The sequence below is a fragment of the Aptenodytes forsteri genome, unplaced genomic scaffold (genome assembly GCF_000699145.1).
Source record: "Aptenodytes forsteri isolate BGI_AS27 unplaced genomic scaffold, ASM69914v1 Scaffold349, whole genome shotgun sequence".
In the NCBI taxonomy this organism is placed as follows: Eukaryota; Metazoa; Chordata; class Aves; order Sphenisciformes; family Spheniscidae; genus Aptenodytes; species Aptenodytes forsteri.
Window position 1 is genome coordinate 3,414,056 of NW_008794452.1, and position 21,272 is coordinate 3,435,327.

Below are 21,272 nucleotides of genomic sequence, written 5' to 3' on the forward strand. Positions count from 1 at the left end.
GGACAAAAAAAAACCAAAACAAAAAAAAAAAAAAAAAAAAGCCCCCCAAAAAACCACCCAAGGTGGCTACATGAAATGCAAAGAGAGCTCATGAATTTTTGTGAGTGAAAAGATACAGATCACCAGACACCTATAATACAGTATGGTGTCTTTAACCTTAAATCTTTCAAACACAAGAGTCAGGATAGAAAAAGATACATTCCACTGGTTTTCTGATTCTATCCTATGAAGATACAGTTTTGTCACAGGTTTAACTGACATTTTTCCGATTCAGACAGTGTGATCACATGATATGCTACCTATGTCCATCTTCTAAGCTGAATGTTATTTAGCTCTTTATGAGCTATCCATATCTCATATGTAGGTAGAAAAGTCATCCATTTCCTTATCTTTTTCAGTCTATCTCCATGTTTTGCATAGCATATGAGCAGTGTTTATAATGGGACTTCTAACATGCTGTCATGAGCATACAGAGGTACAGGTGGGACATCCAAATGCATCAACCAGTTGTGCTAATGAGAAACAGTTTTGTTTTGTATTATTTCATATTTCAAATTAAAATGCTGTTAAATATTACCTGTCTTCATATTTAGTTTTATTACATTTCAGTCAGTCTTCAAAATAACAGCAAGAGAACAATAAAAGTCATGAATAAAAGTTGTTCTCTTTAGTTTTACAGTGGACTGGAAATCTGATTTTTAAATACTTTAACGCATGACTCACACAGCCATTACAATACAGTCACCCTTTTCATCCTTCGATTCTCTTAATATATATAAAAATAAATCTAATAGTACAAATACATACCATTCAAAAATCTGTATTAATTTCACCTCTGATTCTACAGTGTATTATAAATAATTCTATGCTGAAGCGTGTTCAAAATCCCCAAGAAAATAGTAAAAAATTTAACAACTTTTCAGCCTAAAGTATTTGAATTAAACCTGCAATAGTGAAGCTTCCAGAGCTACCACAGCATAACAGTGGATGAAGCTATCATCTACCACGGTCCAATATTTACTAAAAGCTGCTAGATTCAAATTGATGCTTATGCTATAAACAATAGGAAACGTGTCATCTGTGAGTATTTCACAGCATACCAAAGGTATCACACCCACTGATATATTCAAGCAAGATCCATTAACCACTCTTAAACTTGAAAAGCCATTTAAATTTCATTTTAAATATTCCATATATCCCCAATTGAGTCACCCCTCTTTCTCCTCCCTGATAGATTGATTTTAGCGGAGGCTAATTACATTCTAAAGATGATTTGAGTTCAATAACATCTTAATCCTCACAAACGCATTCAAGCACACACCTAGCCCTGGGCCACAAGATCAAAGGTGGTAGTGGTTAGGCTTAAAACACCTTAGTAAAGAAGAAGGTTTGGGTGGAGTGGAGGGGGTAGAGGGATAGAGAGAAGGAAGAGATTTTTTTACATGCAGCACTGTATTTGGCATTAGCCAATGTTTTTAGACAGTCTGTTTCTTCAACATCAAATTCAGGCAAGTACAATTTGATTATGTCTTTTGGTAACTGGCTGGTTTTCACCTTTGTTTTTCCCCTAGATACCATTGTCTATGAACGTGTCAACATTTCTTGCCTACGATCAGCCCACAATAAGTTACTGTGGAGTACATCATGAACTGCTTGCTCACAAGCCCTATGACTCGAATAACCAGGAAGAAACAGTGGAAACACACTTGGAAACTGATCTGGATCTGAGCACAATAACAACAACAGCACGAATCAAGGAACACAGTCAGCAGCTGGCTTAACTGGGATTTTTTTTTGCTGTCTTTTTTTTTCCTGTAGCAGAGGCTGCAACCAAATTCTATGTAATGTTATAGACAGAAATGAGAAGACATAATATTATGGATTCTAAGATCCCTGTTCAAATTAAAAATGAATCACACAGATATTAATTGTTTCAAGTCTACAATTTGTAATTAGTTAAGTTGTGCAGTATTTTTTGACTTCAGAGTATGACCCTTAAAGTGAATCTTTTTCAAAACTCATCCTACCTACCTGTATAAGCTGTACAGATGTAATGTATTTTTCATATTGTAAAGTTTCAATTACCAAGAACAGCTGGTATGTACAGTACCGTAATTTAATTACATCTTAATTTACAAGTTTCAGTTTCTAAAGTTTCAAATTAACAAAAGTTATTTCTCGTGTTATTAAGTTACTCTGTTTCGTAGGGATCATTTTGTTACTGCTTTTGTGCCCAGAAAACTTTAATCTACAATTCTGTCCTTTGCAGAATATGCAACGTTTTTACCGTGTTTAATGTGTAGAATTTTATCTACTTGTTCCAGAAGTAATGCATTAACCAAAAGGAGGGTTTAACTGTTCAGACTTCTAAGAAATTCTTGAAATACACAGCCAAGTTTTCTTATAAATGAAAATCAAAAAAAAATTAACAATTCTCCTCAAACTTACCTGTTGCCTTGAAATACAGCCTGATTTCTAAACCAGAAAAATGTAATGATAAACAGATATATTTTAACAACAAAGTTTATGTATGCAACTGTTAGCCAATGCTGATGATGTTTTGTAAAGTCTCACTGTTCTGCAAGACAATACGGACAGGAGACTTCAATAGGCAGCTGTCTTTACAAACTCTGCTGTGAAAGTATAGCCTGCCAAATCAGGCATTTGTATTTCTACTTAAAGACAAATGGGCCCAAAACCTACTTCTGTCAAAGATAGCTGCTGACACAAGTGGCAACAGAAACAAGCCCTTAGAGTTATACTACTGCTCCTAGAATGTAAGATGTTACTCAAAAGTAAGAAACCTCTACTTTGCTGAAAAATATAGTAATTCAGACCAAATGGTAAAGGTTAATAGTCCTTTAACATTATGATACATCAAGCTAAGAAAAAAAAAACAAAACCTTTAAATACAAAAAAAATGTAGTATTAAGTCTTTAACAATTACTACATTGTTTATTTGTCTACCATTTAATATCTGGATTGAAGCATTCTTATATCCCATCGTTCGGTTTTAAATCTCTAAGACTTCTCAAGACTGTATGAGAATAACTTTTATAATACTACCCTCATGTTATAATCATAAAAGATTACAGAAATTAGAAATATATTATATCATGCCAACTCGGTGAAATATAAAAAGGGAACACGAGCCTTCCAAAATATAGGAGAAAAAAGTTTCATATGGTGAAGCAACTTTTTTATAATAAAGAGAAATTATATAACCACAAATCTATTTTTCTGAATGTTTATCCCACCATATTTTCATGTAGCTTCAAAGCAGAAGACTGAAATTTAAAATTACAGTTCAACTGTTTGTACAAAATATAAAACAAATATAATGAAAAATAGCTTCAAAATATTGTTAACAAATGAATCTGCATTCACTATCTTTTAAGTGGAAACAAAGTGTCAAAACAGAATACATTGTACTGGTTATTTATTTAGCATCCTAGATTTTGTAACATGTTTTGCATAAATTATTTGCTATTCAAAACATTACTCGTCTTTTTAAGACTCATCTTAAACCTCCACACTTCAGTTTCTTATTTACTACATGGGTTCTTGAATTTCTGGTCATCTTCTGCAGTGCTGGAATTTTACTATGCACAGTTTGAAAATACATTTTGCTAATTATAAAATGAAACAAAAAATGCAGGTGTCATTCTGGAGTCGAGTGACTTTTGTACTGCAGGAAGAAGTTAACTGCTTCATTTCAAAGTTGTTTTTAAGGTTTAATGTTTAGGCATTCTGGTCATAATAGAAGGCCTGAGCTGTTAGGATCAAATACCATCCTCCCAAAAGATTATTTGTTATTCTTACTCTGTCCTTCCTATTCTTTACCTGGACCCACTGCCCTCAAATATTTATGGTGTGTGAACGTGGTCCTAGCACTGATACAGTTACTCAAAATGCACAAATGTTCAAAGGCTCCATGTACTTCTAATTTATGGAGAACTGTATAACATGAATATTTTCAATGTTAGACACTCTAATGAACTTAGGCTAAGGAACATGATAAAATAGTTTCTTATGCCAAGAGACACACAATCTTTTTGACGTATCTGGTTCAACAAGCACAACTAGGTATATATTCACGTACACACAAACGTTTCTCCTTTTGTTTCTTTTCCTCAATAATGAAGCATACATTAACGAATCTGGTTTGTCTTGGACCTCTCCTGAAAGACTTGTAGTTTCAGACCAATGTATCAAGAGACAAATGGTAGAATAGCATGGTCACAGAAGTAGCCGCGATTCTGCACCTCACAGGTCTGCTATACTATCACAATCAACTTCCTGGGCATTTGTAGTGCCAGGCTCTCTGTAACCCCAATGGGCCATTCCAGTGCTCTGCAAGACAGATACAACATCCCAGGGCCCAAAGCAGCGGTGGAATACATGCCCACCCCAAATCTAGAGTGTTAAAACATAGGTTTCCATACATATAACTGGATACCACTTTTTTAATGGACTACATCAACCCAAAATCTGCTATTCTCAACAAGATAGATGTCTTCAAGAAAACTAGATGGCAGGTAGGTACCTTCCCTAAAAAATCTGTATCATGAAAAAAATCTAGGTTAAGCTAACCCAAACAAGGACTCACTCCTAAGGTCCTATGTTAGTGTGTGTACTCCTGCTTTCCAACAGATTATTGCCAGCTCTATACTGACTTGGAGTGCACAGAAATAGTAAATGCTCTAGTTATGTGGACAAAACAAAACAGTATCACTTAATAAAGCCCCAGTCTTCTAAGCTACAAGTTAGCAAGAAGGTAGGCTGAGCCTACGGGTTCAAATATTTATTTACAGAGTGTCACTTTCATATATCATTTCCCTTTTAAATAAGATCCATAAACCAGAAATAGAGGTAGCCAACAGCACCAATCTCAGTCTTACAGTTAAGTGACACCACCATACCCTAGTAGATGATTTTATCAAGAAAAAGCTGAGCGAATTCATTATGCTTGCAAAATACAAACTAATAGAGAGTATAACCTCTATCAATAAAAAAACCCAGACAATTTAAAAAAAAAATCTAGCTACAAGCAACAATTCACACCATCCATCATTGGATCATGATTGTACAGCAATTTACAGGGTTAAAACACCCATTAGGAAATTGAGCACAAGTATCTGAATGGAGGTCCTATCTAAAGAAGTTGGTATATAGGAAGATTAATGATTAATCTGACAAATTACTGCATATGTCTCAAGACAGCATATTAAAAAATAACAAACATCAAAATAACATCTATACAAGAAAGCAAATGACTCAATTAAAAAGTGATCAAAATTTGCAGTATAAGGCATTGTACAAACTTTTCGCAAGGGATCTGAGAGCTATCACTAACAAAAAAAAAAAAAAAATATACACAGTTTTCAGAGATACATCGCAAATATCAGACTTCTTTTGGCAACATACAACAAACAGAAAACGTACCAGCCTCAGAAGTTGTGTACTAGCTTGCTTTACTGACGACCACCTAATTTCTCCCCTTCTCTCTCAAGGCATTTTTTATCTCTCATTGTTATTTCCAATCCTCAGATTGGACAAGAGAACAGAAATTGTGCAAAAACCATAACATGAACGGTAAAAAAAACAAAACAAAACAAAACTGCAAGGGCAACACCACTGACTAGAAAAATAAAGCCAGGATTCCAGTCTCAATGGAACTGTAATAAATTCTGGTAATTGCTTTATTAGCAACGTAGGTACTCAAAGATGGTTAATGTAAACAAATTACATGATCATGCATAGTGTCAAATACAAGCAGCTGTATTTAGTTCCCAACTGGTCTAGCAGAAATAGTCTGTTGAACAGGTGGGAAAGAACAGTTCAACTCATGTTCTCTAGCCTGATCGTCCTCTCTTGAGGGAAAGATCTTTTTGCTCCAGAATTTTGCATGGGTTTCAGGGGCTTGGGCTTCCTGAAAGCAAATCTTACCAGTAAAGGGATAAATATCTATAAATTAATATAATAATGGTTTTACTTGGTCAGACCAAAGGTACATCTAGGCTTGATAACCTGTCTCGAACAGAAGCTGAAAGGTGAAACCCAAAGAAGAACTGAAGAATGGGGCAAGCACACAGCAGTATTTCCCCAGAATGCCCCTACAGTCCCCAACAATTTGTAGGTCAGGGACTTACTGAGCAAAATGTGGTATCTTAATAGTCCCTCTCTGAATGTGTACACGGCTTCTTTGAAGCCATATAAATTTGTAACACTCACAAGTCCTGCAGAAAGTAAATTTAATTTGACAAGAAAAGCTGCCTCTTTTCTTTGTTCTAGTAGAAATGAATGATGGAGTAGTATAATAATAACACTTTTCACTTCCATTTTTGACACAGAAATATGATTATCACGTAATTAATAATGACAGACTGATGACTTCCAGGTAGCTTGAATAACATCCATCCAGTCATCTAAAGTACAGATATTATCTGAAACCCTATAGATTTAATTATCAGATTTCCCTTGGGGGGGTTCTTAAAATCAAGATTCAGCTCACCAGAAAGCAGAATGTCTTTTCAGCTTTCTCAAGTCCACCACAGTGGTAAACAAAAAATAAGCCTGTTTCTCACAAAGTATTGCAAAACACTTTTCAACACAGAAAGACACACACGACCCTCTTATTAGGTACAAGTTTCACTGTATGATCCATATTTAAAAGCAGATGTTCATTAAATTCCTCAAAAAATTCTAACATTTAAGTGAATTAATAGTTCTATTATAAAGTAACAAGGCCAAATGCCATTTTCCTGCTCTACCTAATTATAGAATCTGATTAATTTTAATTATAAAGTTTCAGAATAAATCAACGTGAACATCATCAGAGTTCATGATTAACGTTACTTTAATGAACACCTAAGGAATTAACATTTTGCCACTAGAACCTTGCCAAGAATTTTTATGTAAGCTGAAGTGCAGCGTGTACAACTGTGAAAATCCCCCATGGCATGGAGCTTATATTCTACTTTATCAAGATCAATTTTGCATGTAAATAACTCATTCTTAAAACTGTCTCTTTAGATGGTTAACTACAAAGGAGCACCTGCTATGTAATAGCAAATGAGCCTGCAACATGGAATTCATTACACCCAGTCCTGTTACATTAAAGCTGTAATACATTCATAATAGTGTCACCACTATAGACATGACACATGTAACAAGCGAGCATTAATTAATGTTGCATTAGTATGGAATTTCTTTGGATTAACATTAATGTTTGATGATTGCCTTATTAATTGCCTTAGGTCAACTGACATAAACAGGATGGATGTTATTGTAATAAACGCTAAAGGAATTAAAAGTGTTCAGTTATATAAGAATACGTTTTTTTCCAACTGTCATAGGGAGTACCTTCCACTTTGTATTCCATAAGAAATAGGCTTTTAAGGTGGATGCAATTCAGCAATAGTTCTATCTACAATCTAATCATAAAGTGATTGCACCAATGAAACATATATCAAAGCCAAATAATTTAAACATCGTATATACTAATTTTGTGCTGCTTAGAGAACAAAAACTCATCAACTAGGGATGAGAATACTCATTAAAAGAAAACAATGTGTCCCTCCAGCACTCTGCACTTCAATAATTTCAGTAGTTTTATACAAGAGTGTGTCATAAATGAGGCATGGAAAGCCATTAACTGAACCATTCACATTGAATACATTTTGTTGTCATTTATTCTTTCAAAAGAAATAATGAAACTGATTTATTTTTCTAGTAATGATGATGCACCTCCCTTTTACGTCTTGCTGTTAGTAACTTTATTTTTAAATAACTTGTAAACTCACACAATTAGGCTAGACTTCACTATCCAAAAGCCTTATTCTCATTTTCAGGAAAGGAAAAAATACACCTATCAATGGTATACCTGAATATGCAAATAAGATTCATGAAGAAGATTTTTTTTTTCTTGTCTTCTGTTTTAGCATTATCTAGACAGTTCATATTTCTTTTCCTTATACTTCTGCAACTTGCCTTTCTCCAAGTTCTAACTGTCACAATTGAGAATGCCAGAAGCAAAAAAAAAAAAAATATTCAGGCTGCGCTACTGGAGGGAAAAAAAACAGTGTTAAATGCCTTTCAGGTATCCATCTCCAGAGCTGAACAGGTTTGCTGCCTACCGAGCACACGCTAAAGCTTGTCTGACTCAAGTGCCTTTTACTTCACCACTAGATCTTGCAAATATAAATATGCTAATGCTATAACATGCTAATAAAAATCAACCTTTTTTTTCGTTCTACCACTACACAAGGTGTTGCTGGTCTTTGTTTTGGGGTTTTTTTTGTCTCTTTGCACCCTAAAGCCTTGAATACGTATGATTAATAGAGGTCGGTATAAGTTGTCCTAATTCCACTTTCATCAAGTGATTACAACACAAACTTTAAAAGTGGAACTGGAAGGGGTGAACATGATGTCCTCCCCATCTAAAAGCAAAATCAACTTTACTATGATAGATGCTTCTCTAACTTCTTAAAAAACCTTCAGTCTCTGGGGAACACAGTATCTACATCAATCAGTATCCATGCTTAACTACTCTTGCTATTAGAATATTTTTCCTTATGCCTAACCTAATTGCTACTTGTAGCTGTTGGAGGTCTACACCAATACATGCCATGGCCACCTTGAAAAATGCCATACAGGTTACTACTGACTGGAAGTCTCATGATGTTTTAAGAGAAGAAAGTAAGATATTTTCCAAAATGTGAGCTTTCAGAAAGACAGATGCACTGCTTGTGAAGATGACCGGTACATTTTTTTTTTTTTTTAAATCTTTTAAAATTAAATACTTAAATAGGAATGGAGTTAGTGAACCTGATTCGGAATAAGCATTATTGATTAAATTTCTATTTCCATTTTTAAGACGTTATGATTTGTAAGATTGGTAAGATGGGATTCATAATCCTGTCTACTGTCTGGCTTAAATATAGCTATTTCTATGCTACTTTTCCCCTGAAGCTTTCTTCCATTTATTTCTTTGAATAACTCCTTGAATCTACAAAGAATCTCACTTAGGATACCTGGATCCCAAACAGGCATAAAGATCTGCCTCTGTTCCGCACTACAGGATCAGTCACATGGTTTAAATTTAAAATGACAACTCAAATGTGCATCACTGCCAGTCTCTTCTCCCATATTCACAAGCTTTGGCACTTGCTCATTCTTTTCTTCCCTACCTGCATGCATTTTGCCTCAGGATTTTTGAAGTTCCACCTTTTCTTTAGCAAAGAAATTAAGAAACCCACTGAAATTAAGAACTGATTTCAGATCATTTATACTGCTAAATTATATTCTAAGATTCCTTCATTTAATATGCAAGTATCTTACTAAACCATATTCACAAGCTTTGGCACTTGCTCATTCTTTTCTTCCCTACCTGCATGCATTTTGCCTCAGGATTTTTGAAGTTCCACCTTTTCTTTAGCAAAGAAATTAAGAAACCCACTGAAATTAAGAACTGATTTCAGATCATTTATACTGCTAAATTATATTCTAAGATTCCTTCATTTAATATGCAAGTATCTTACTAAAACCCAAAATTATTCTTAGAAAAAGAATGAAGTAATTTGTGCTTCCAGAAATAAGTGTTAATGGCTTATTGTAAGACTTTGTGTTTAAGTTTTTCTTTTACAAAATTCAGAGGGGGGGAAATTTATGCAGGGGCATTGCTAATACCACAAAAATACAATAGATACTGAAATAAAACACTCACATTGCTAGCTAAAACTTGAAGTAGTTTAAATACAGAGATAATTCAGTGTTACTCCTCAGAGGAGGTAAAGAAAGGGGATATAAACATCACAGATGCAACTCAGTTATGCTGCAGGAACAAAAAAATTTATTCTTAAAAATTATATGGAGCTAGAATAGAAGATATTTAAGGCTGGTTTTTAAAAGGAGGTACAGGCTAATAAGGCACTAAATAAAATAGGAGATGAGAAGGATTAAATTTGTCTGGATTGAATACACACCGATAACAAAAAAGGCTTCTGCCTTCCTCCCAGATGAAAAATGTTTTATTTCCATTTTCTCTAGCACTAAATATCTTCTGTATATATGAGTAATCAGTAAGACAGTATCCAAATGTAAATCATTAAGAGGGATAAAAAAGCTGGCCTTATATGCATGAACTAAAAGGAGTAACTGACCACAGAGAAAAAGAAGACAAGGCCCACATATGCAAACATTTAAATCTCTATTCTCTAACTGCTCTGGGAGGCAAATAAATAACTCTACATTAGAGCCTCAATCAAGTGCTTTTATGTTAAAAATAACTTACTGCTAATGACCTGTTTCACCTAAGAGGACTTTAGGGAAACCAAGGGAAGTGGAAAAGTAAATCAAAGACAGAATAATTTAAAAATATATAAACAAATAATAATATACGTAAGGACACCAAAATATTGCTTATATGAAAATTAATTCAATTACATGGGGCAATGAGGACATAATGCTGCATATCAAAAGCAGAGGTCTGCTATGCTTTATATTTTTCCATTAACACCACAGTTTTCAAGACTCTCAGTTATAAAGGTAACATTGGAAAATAATTTAAAAAACTAAGCAAGCATTGTAAAAGGAAAATCTTTAACATATCTATTGTAGTATCAACAGGTCAACTAAGCTGAAATAGTATGAGTTGCTTTATAAGTTTACTGTCTGGCTGAAGAGATAAATAAGCAAACCAGCAATTAAGAATGAGGGTGGAATGTGCTAACTACCAATAACAGCTCTTGAGATCCTTACAGTTATTTCTCACACAAAGCCAGTATCTCCATTAAAGTTGTCCAAAAATTAATCAGCATTTCAATGAAAAACATCTTCTCCTATACGACAAACTTCAGGAAATACATCCTACTAGGAAAAAAATTAATTCTGTCTATACAGAAAAAGGGGTAGATATGTAAAATGGAGAAAGAAAGGAGAGAAAACAGTAAGAGAAGCAGACGTAACAGGAAGACTAAAACGGTTCAACTATGAAGGACTTGACAAAACTGTGTAACTGGTCATTACAGTAACAGATTAAGATAAGCAAGTAAACAGGAAGTAATGAAAATGGGAAGGCACAAATCAAGCTGGTCCCAAATCAGATTTAATCCTCTGGGGAAGGGGAGTGAACATGACGACACCTAGATTCAACAAGCTGTCTACCTCACCTGCCATGGCAGTAAAAATAGGTGAATAAGATGTTATGTTACGTCAGAAGAATAGGATAGTAACACAATATCTATATTAAGACAATACTATCTGAACTGATGTTATATTTTCAGCTTGAATACTTCATTCTGTTTGGACATCTCAAGGTAGATCCATTATTTTTCTTCTGACAAAAAGGGCTTTTACTTTGCAGCAATAAATCTCAAAAGAATTAGTTTTAAAAAAATGCATTTTTCACCTTTAGTAAAAGCAGACCAAAAACCGTAAAATACTCTGCTCCCATAATTCTTATAAAAATAAGAGCTTTGCAATCAAATAAACTTGATTTAAGGATAATTTTTTATTTATTTTTTATTATTAGCTTCGTGGGCTGCAGAACCTTATAAATCTTTTCTGATTTCTTTTGGGGTAGAGGGAAAAGGGGAATTGTTGAAGGAAAAGATGATAGATTACATTTGCCTGTGGGTAATAAGGCTTCCTACAAGGAGGAATGGCATACTCTGAATAATAACATGCAGTCTGAGGCCAAAAGAGACATACAGAATCTAGTCCTGGTCAGAAATTTCGGCTGCCACAAAATACCGATAAAAGATGTGTGAGATGAGTGAGGAAAACAGGATGAATTCACACTATTTTTCAACATTTTTTCTTTTACTAATTTGCTTAGCTTAAAGAGTAGGTCAAACTGCAATTTCTTTCTTCTGCTTTGCAGAAATTCTTCTATCTTGCACCATGAACGTCAATAAAAAAAGAAAGTAATAGCCAAACTGCAATAGACAGAAAGCTAAAACATCAAAAACACAGCACAATTCCAATAAAAAAAGAGATATAACCAGGACTGTATTTTAACAAAAATACTAAGTATATTTTTCAAGGAATGGTTGTAAGACACTACAATAAACATGGGTGTCTGGCAATATAGGCAACAACACAAAGCACAGCATGAAACATTCAACACAGACAACACTTTTTTAAAAATTAATAAGACCCCCTTCTCCCCCTCACACCCTCTTATTTTTACCAGATGCTACACAGTTTTCCTTTATATCCACAGAGCTGAGCTTAACTCCTTGAAACAAGATGATATTCTTGCTCCATTAAAGTCAGTTGAAGTTCCACCATTGGTTTTAGAGGATTTGACCTTTTAAAGTAGTGGGATTTTTGCACTTCTACAGATGACAGTCAGGAGTCAGCAATGAAGATAAGAATGAGTGTTTTATGTAGCACAGTTTGACATAGGCAATAGCCACAACACACTAGCTAATCTCATAATTAAATACTCACCTGCAACCTCCTGAGATATTTCCTATACTTCAAAGAATATTTGATGAGAGGGTAACTCCATCCTTCTCACACTGAAAAAACCAACACATCCATATAGTGACTTAAGAATTTAAATTTAATGTGTCACTGAGAAGTGGCTATTAGGAACCTCCCAGAGACTGCCCCCCTCTTGACCAGAACCTCCTCCACCTTCTCTTTAAGAGAATCAAAAAGACACTGAATCAAAGCTATGCTTTACTGCAACACAATTCCGAAAGAGCGAAAAAGCTGTCCTGCTGGATAAAAGAAACTAAAAATCGAAGTTTTAGTCAGCCAATCCCTCCCTTGCTCATCATGTACCCTTCCTTTCCTACAAGCTTGTTCTCAGGCTAAGCATTCTCGGTGGGGGGGGGTTGAGATGCAATAACTTTACAAAACTCCCTTAGGATCCACAGAAATATTACCTTCTTTCTCTAAAGTCTCCTCTAAGAGATACCAGTTCCTAGCTTAGGAAGCTCCAGAAATTTCTCTCAGCTGAGCACACTCAGCTGTTCTCAAAGGAAGTGCATTCTCCCTCCCTTCTGGAAAGCTCCACCAGAACAAAGGCTACAGGGGCCAACAAGGAAAATACGCGACCTTTCTCCCTCCCTCTGAGCCAAAATATAACATACAGTAACATTCAGTAAAGAGCAAACAATCGAATAACAAATGTTATACTTATCAATCACATTATCTCAGAACATCAAAAGTCACAACTTATATCACAGCTCATAGATCAAAAGTGTCAGAATAACTTAAATTTTTCTTTTTTGTAGTTTTAGGAACTTCAGGCTATTTTCTAGGTTGCCGTACGTATTACTTCAGCACAAGCTAACAAGATATTGAGTGAGAATTCATTAGGAGCTGGTCAAGTGTAAACAGTCCATCAATCATTTTTACTTCCTTACTGTCAGCAATTCTAATTTCAACTCTGGAAAAAATTTGTGTTTTAAACTGTGAAACATATCACATAAAATAGTGACATTTGATAGTATGTTTTTAGATTCTCAAGCTTATTGTAAAAAAGTCAGTTCACCAGATAAGTCATTCTTCCTTTATAACCACCAAACCCAATTACAGAAAAAAAAAAAGCTGCTTCAACTAGAGCAGATGAACAAACTACAATCTATTCCAGAATAAATCCATCAGTTTGTACCTAAAGCTCCAGTAAAAATTCTGGAAAAATTGCAAAGCTCTCTCATGTCTTACATTTACATGATTTCTGCCCAACAAAAAGCAAATACATATTCTGGGTTGTTCTTATATTCCAGTCAGTGAAATATCAACTAGTTACTATAAAAGGACCTTTCAGCAGACAACAGAAGTCACATCTTCAACATACCCAACACAGTGCCATGCTCCAGTTTTCATGGTGCTGTTTTTGCAGACATGCTTTCACGAACAGCTTTTCTACAAGAAATCTACCTGACATTTGGCAAAAGTTCATGAAGAGGGTAGCACTGCAATTAGTCACACAAAATCACATCATCACCCTCACAAATTTTCTGCTCATTTGGCATACCAGATTTCAGAAAAAGGTACAGTGTGACAGGGTCCTGGGGTGGAACAGGACCAGCTTTTTCTTTCACGTGATTGTAACAGAAGCACACTCAATCTCTAAAGCTATGTTTACTATAGCTTTCTGTTTATTAGAACAGAAAGATTATAAAGTTGAAGACAGTAACTATCTGAGAAAGAAAGCTCAGATGGCCAAGTGACCCAAAACATATGAAAATGGTTACCTCCCCCTCATCTGTATCCTGACACAGTGGGTAGCTTACTCCTTTCTTGCTTCCTCGTCCAACACCTTGCAGCAGCTTCCTGGCTTGCAGCAATCTTAGAAAGCCTCCTCTAGGACCTTGGGAAAATTTCCTCCCTCCAAATTTCAGGTGAGGCTTGGCTGGAGGTCCACTCCCTGTGGACATGCAGGCCTGGGGCAGCCTCCTGCCTCCCAGGTGTACCCCAGCCCACTCCGTGCTCCAGGAAGTTTCCTCACCTGTGCACACTCCAAAGGCAGGAGCAGCCTCCAGGACCTTGCAGAGCTCCCTCGAATCCAAAGTGCAGCAACCAGAACAGGTAGGTCAATGCATCCTGTTTTTTAAAATAGCACGGTATGAAGTGCACACAGAATACACTGAGAGCATAAACATTTAACAACACAATCATGCCTGGCCTGTCAAGCTGGCGGTTTCCCTGCTAACAGGTTAGGCAAAGTTTCATCTGCCCAACAAAATGTTAGGTAAATCACTCCTCCAACCAGAGTCAAAAGAAAGCAAAGTGATATTCCCTCTTACATAAAAGCACTAAGAACAATGATATTGACATTTCCTAAATTATTAAATAGTTATTAAAATAATTAATATTAAAAGTAACAGTAAGTACAAAGAGTAATGTTAAATAAAAAATATTATTTATTAAATTTTAAATTAACACTGAGAAATTATTGTGGATTTCTGCCATACAACCAAATTCTAGAAAGATTTGGTTGGTTGCTTGCTTGCTTGCTTGGTTGTTTTTTTACAGTGCATATCAACTTTCTTCAGAGAAAAAAGTTAATATGAGAGAACAGCTCACATATTACATTACACAAATGCAATTTGGTCACTAAAGTTTTAATATTGTACAGCAAAATTCCAATCTTCTATTTTTTGTATTTGAGTTCCAGTTCATGAACAGATTATAGGATGTAAAATTGTTAGGTAGATTCTAAAATACTAAATTTCGATAAATCTTTCTAATGTAGCTATAAATTTGGCAGGGGAAAAAAAAAATCCTGCTGATATGATAAGCTGAATCACTGTTAAATGTACTACTTTCATGCAAACAGCTCATGAGGAAATAAGACTCTTAGTATGCATACAACTATTAATAGCTTCATTTGTATATCCAGCCTTCCCCAGATACTGAAGACAAAATTGTAGAAGGGACAGATTATTATCTGTAGATAACCCAGAAGTATAAAAGCCCCACCAAATCTCAGTCCAGTTTTGATCACTGCATATGAAAAGCATTCACCACTACAATTCTACACTAATCTGGGAAAAAAACAATTTGTACTAAGAAAATGCACAATGAAGACTGGGAATATTACTTTAATAAAAATGTAAGCCAATAATCAGTGGGGCTAGAAGGAACCTCACGGTCACTTTTTCCACTCTGACCACTCTGAAACAGCACAGATGTTCCTAGAGCTGCCCAAACAGATGTTTGTCTAACCAGTCTTTAATTGTGTCCATAAGCGAATCTCTACAGCCCCCCAAGGTAACCTGTTCCAGTGTTTACTCATCTATATGGTTGATTGTTTAAACCTAACATTGCACACATTTTGCCTTTTGCCAATTACATTTGTCTGTCTTTTAACAGATATGGAGAATAACTTAACGACATACACCTTATGAAAACCTCTTCCATATTTGACAACACTGTTGTGTTCCTCTTCTCCTCCATCTTTTCCTTTCTAAGTTACACAACTCAGTTAAGTCAGCTTCTTCTTACTTCTTATATGTTCTAAAATCCTTGCTTCATTTCGTTCCTATCAGTCCATGCTATTCTTAAACTGTGATGCCCAAAAGTACATACTGAGCTGAGCCCTACTGGCAGTTTATTTCATCTCTAATTCTCTACAGCTCCCAATGCCTTATGAACAGTACCACTGCAAAGCCAGCAATCCTGCATGTTTATTTATACAGCTGACTTCTTTCCAAGGGTAATCATTTGCACTTGTCATTTCAACTTGCAGATTTTAGACCATTTCTCCAATTTTAAAAAGAAGAAAGGGGGGGGGGGGGGGGAATACTTTTACTGTCCTATAAAATACTTAGAACTCTTACCAGGGTAGCATCATTCAAACCCTCAATAAGTCCACTCTTCATTCCCTCAGCCACCTTATTAATGAAAACATGTAATATATGTGGACCCAGGCCAGTCCTTGCAGGATCAACTTTTTTAAACTATCCCAAGTTGACCTGCAATAGTATAAATAACAATTCACTAGGAACGTTATTTTTCAGTGAGCTGTATTTTCCCTTAATACTAAGTTAACTATGCTTCTCAAGTTTGCTTATGAAAGTGTCCTCCTCTCAGTGTGAAACGCCGTGTGCAAAGTTACATCACGTTTACTACTTCCCTTTTAACAATTAGCCAGCTCTTCTGTTAAAGAACTAGATGCATTTGCCAAAACGTATTTTGAAAATTCACGCTCATTGTTTATCACCACCTTCTTATCCTGAAGATTTTTAGGAAATGAACATTTAAGGAGTTCCTGCAGCTTCTTCCTGGTTATCCAAGTTACAGGGACTGTTCTATAAATTCCCTAGTTTTAAGATAAGTTTTGCTTTTCTATTACTTGCAAATACTCATTCCTCGCTGTTTTTTACAATCAAGGGCAATGGTTCAGAAACTCCTTTCTTAAATATTCTTTAAACTCTTTCTGGCACGTATATCACTTTGTCTTGTTAACTGCATTAAGCACTTATTCCCAGCTAACTATTTACATGAAGCCTGAAGCAGGCAGAAAAATCATAATATTTTTGAGTTACTGTTCCCCATTTAGAAAGGTCTTTACTTTCCTTCTTAGTTCCTCTTATTAATAGTGGATTAGTAGAAACTTCTCTTCTTGCCTATGCAACTTCTACTGGTTTTAACACATTCTGTGCCACAGCTTTTTTGGCTGTGTCCACAATCAATGCTTGTCTTTTTATTTACACTGCATCTCTATTTTATTTTCCAGTCACTAAGAAGCTCCTGATGCAGGCAAGTTGGTCTCTTTCTACGCTTTCCACTTTTCCGGAAGTTTGCTCTTGCGTTTTAAAATAGCTTCTACCCTCTACCTTCTTTTGAATCCCTTGTCTTTATTGCAATCTTTTTTAATGAATGATTTTGCTGTTTCACTTGTAATCTTTAGAAGCATGTTTCTTATTTTCTCATAGTATTTTTGACTAAATTACTTCCAATGTTCAGATTCCCACCCTCTTCTTCACTATTAAAATTCATTAGTTACTTATTTCTTTTAACAGAAAAAAAGTCTTTGATTCTATACAAAAACTTGTTGGAGTGTGCCTTGCTGTATTATTTTTGCAATAGAATGTTTGTTATTTGGACAAAGGAGCAAACAGCCATTCTGACCTAGAAACCACATACAAAAATCTTCATCTAGCCAACAGCCAGGCCTTACAGAACTGAGGGGAAGGTAGGACCTTCATAGACAGATGGCGGAAATGGTTTTCCAGTACTCCCACAGGAGCACTATGTTATAAGGTTGTCCTAAGCACGGAGCTAGATCTCACAGCAATCCCATGACACTATTTCCAAACTCCTCCTCATCTACTTCCTCCTGTCACTGAAGATTCACTCTTGCCACCAGCCAGAGGGAATACCAAGGACAGGATCATATTCTGGCTGTTTGCAAGCAATACATTATTCCAGATTTACAGGCTGGCCTATAAATCTATATCATAGATACAAACAGACTCTCCACTACAATAATAAACTAGAGAATAAAAAAATTGAAACTTCCACCCTGAATTAGTGGTCAAAACAAAAATCTAGAAATGCTCCTCCTGGTTATTTTTTCAACCTCCCTATCTTATTTAAGTTGCAATAACTATTTGGGTTTGTAGTCATATTCCACCAGAGCTGTATCTAAATAAATGCCAGGCAAATAACTTGAATATCTGACCTTTGCCAAACATCACTTGTGCTCCAGACATGGAAGAGCCAAACTCTTTGGCAATGTCTATGAATATACAGAAGCCTGAATTACATCACCCAATTCACCTCTGTTCTCACCAGTGTTAAGAGTAGGGTCACCTCCTCCCCATGTTGCAAATTATATTCCTACTAATAAAATTTACCTTTCCTTTTATTTTCTTCTTTTTTTTAAATGTATGTTCAAGGGAATGTCATCTGCCTACTTATTTAACCTCATCCTTGGAAACTGCCATCACGTAGCTCATACACAACCCACATGCCATTCAGTTACGGTGTGTTTCTGGAAAACCCAGTTTCCCCAGCCTGGCTAATTGCATTTTTATTTTTTGTCTCAACCAAGAGCCAATTACAATCTACAGATACATGCAGAACATATAGACTAGCATAAAACACATTTCATACTGAAACAAATCAGTGAGGCACAAAAACAGGTGAAAGGAGGCAGGAGGCCTCTGCTGTTTCTGAGAGAAAGAGCTGTTAATCTAAAAAGAGGTGTTGATATATGCAAGAAAGTGAAACAGGCTCATGTTTCTTCATTAAAATAAGCATTATTTCTTTATGGAAGTGAAAACTAGAAAAAATTCAGGGAGGAAAAACTCCTCTAAGCTTTCTAACGAGAAATTAGCTGCAAGAACTAACAGGTGTTAGGAAGGAAGTTCTCTGATGAGAACATCTCTTATGGGTGCAACCTGAGGCTTAAGACATGCATTAAGAATGAAAGGGAAAAGGGAAACTCTGATGAGATAGAGGGGAAAAAACTGCTTCATAATGAGGATGATAGAACACTGGAATAGGCACCCAGAGAGCGCATCCTTAGAAATCTGACCTGACTGAACATGGCCCTGAGCAACCTTATCTAACTTGGTAGTGGGCTGTTCTTTGAGCAGGGAGTATCACCAGATGTCAGATGTCTCCGATAACCTAAAATATTATATGATTGTAGTTTAACTAATAGTTTCAATGATTAAGTTGATATTGATGAAAGCTACAGAGACAAGATTAAGTAGTCAGAGGGCTTACTACTTGCTTACAATTCTATCAAACATTTAAAATGGCATTGACAATGCTACAGACTAACTAGAAAACAAACATAGCAAGAATCGAAGCACAGCATCAGAAATCAGGAATACAGCTAACTGGAAAATCTCCAGAGGAATCTTTCTTCTATTGAATTTTGCCGGTTTATCAAAAACAGAATATTCCATGGAAATAGAGCAAGCACAACAGATCTTGTGACAAAACAGAGGCATATGCCCTGCCAGCTCTGCAAGATGGCCTTGGAACCAAAATCTGAAAGTTTCAGATCCGTTGCTCCCAGTCTGTTCTAGGAAGAACTTGGAGGTACCAGTCCCTGAGTAGTCTTGCTCTACAAAAATTCTGTTCTTACAGCTCAGAGAGGCAGGTGTTCTGAGGATCACAACTACTAAGGAGCCAAACAGCCTAAGAACCTGGCAGCCTTACCTGGGGTTTATTCAGATTTTGCATGTTCACTCACATGCAACAGCACTCTGGTTTCCCATTGGGATCTAGAATAATACTTCATCTCTCAACTCAACAATCTGGTCAATTGGTCTACAGCTGTTCAGGAGTGGACAGGTATAAAACTAATAATAATCTTGGCAGTATCAGTCAGCATCACCTAAGACATCCCAGTGTATTTCATCTCGAAATCTTGCTTTAATGTACGCACAGTTGGACACAGGAGGTGGCTGGCAGAATCCAGAAGATTATTGGGCCTCTTTTTTTCAAATTAGAACCAAGAAGTTTTCCAATAACTTGAAAGCCAACAAATAAAAACTCTGTTTCCTAGCCAATTGTAGCAAGGATCAAAAATGTCATTATGAACTTGCCTCCTTAAAAAATGACTACAAGTTGTCCTATAGCATTTCATGATTCCTTTACCTAGCCATTGTTGGGTTTCATTTAGTGCACACTTTCCACTGGAACTTTGCAAAGTTTTCATCTATTTCTCTTCCTTATTATTCCAAACAGTAGACTGGAAACATCATTACCAAACCAAAAAGGTTCCTGCTTGTGTGCTTATGCTCTCTCACGTATACATTGTCCATTTGCGCATGTGCACAGTTAGTAAAGACATGTTAATAATACAGTGCTTTTTTGCTGTATTAAGAAAAAAAAGTACAAATCAAGTTTCCAGAGAAGACATTTACCTTGGGCTCCAGTTTTGTTTTGCATTAACTGCTTCCAGGGTGTATGTAATTATTGTGTTTCTTATTTTCTCCTATTTACGTGGAATTCAAATTGATTATTATTCTTCATTTCTCCTGCAAAGAGCTAAATATGTTCAGTAAGAGAATGGAGGGAGGGATTCCTTTACCAGTTATCTCCTTTTACAGACTGATAATTCCTCCTACGCAATATTAAGGTTTTGAAAAAATTAGAAACATCACTACTTGATAGAAAAGATAATCCTAGATTATTCCTGAGTACAGCCCCTAGTTAAGTAGCTGGCTCATCCTTTCTTTCCGTCTTCGTATAAGTTTTCTTTAATTTTTGTTACTGATAATGAAACAATGGTTAAAAATAATTAGAATAGCCTAAGATAGCAAGGATTTTCCAGTAAACAGAGTAATTAATTAGAATAATTTATTTAATGCATTCTACTAAGCATTGCAGCTGTCTGATTTGAGACATTTATTTTCTTCACATACACAAACAGAAAGAAAACGTGACAACTGGCAACACAGGCTTAGAAAACAACCTCAAGAAGCAGTTCTTGAGGAAAGCTGATCTTGAAAGGACTTTTTTTTTTTTTAAATTAATACAATGGTGGCTGTTGGTTTGTTTACTTTTCCAGCCTTCTGATCATACATATTGGTCACTGTCCTGGTTTCGGCAGGGATAGAGTTAATTTCCTTCCTAGTAGCTGGTACAGTGTTTTGGATTTAGGATGAGAACAAAGTTGATAACGCACCAATGTTTTAGTTGTTGCTAGGTAATGCTTACACTAGCCAAGGACTTTTTAGTTTCCCATGCTCTACTGACTGAGAAGGCTGCAGGTGCACAAGAAGCTGGGAGGGGGCACAGCCAAACTGGCCAAAGGGACATGCCATACCATGTGACGTCAT

The 21,272-nt window shown here is 35.8% G+C and overlaps 2 protein-coding genes across 3 annotated transcripts in view; one reads left to right on the top strand and one right to left on the bottom strand.

Moving 5' to 3' along the window:
* Positions 1-3,226, top strand: part of LRRTM3 (leucine rich repeat transmembrane neuronal 3) — a 91,252-nt gene extending 88,026 nt beyond the window's left edge. The window contains exon 3 of one of the 2 annotated variants that reach the window (XM_009290519.1): positions 1,572-3,226. In XM_009290519.1, the coding sequence (XP_009288794.1) occupies positions 1,572-1,781 (210 nt within the window). In that variant the 3' untranslated portion in view covers positions 1,782-3,226. The remainder of the gene's footprint in view (positions 1-1,571) is intronic. The other variant, XM_019474932.1, reaches the window with a different exon arrangement.
* CTNNA3 (catenin alpha 3) overlaps positions 1-21,272 on the bottom strand; it is a 596,807-nt gene that overhangs the window by 413,726 nt on the left and 161,809 nt on the right. The window lies entirely within an intron of this gene.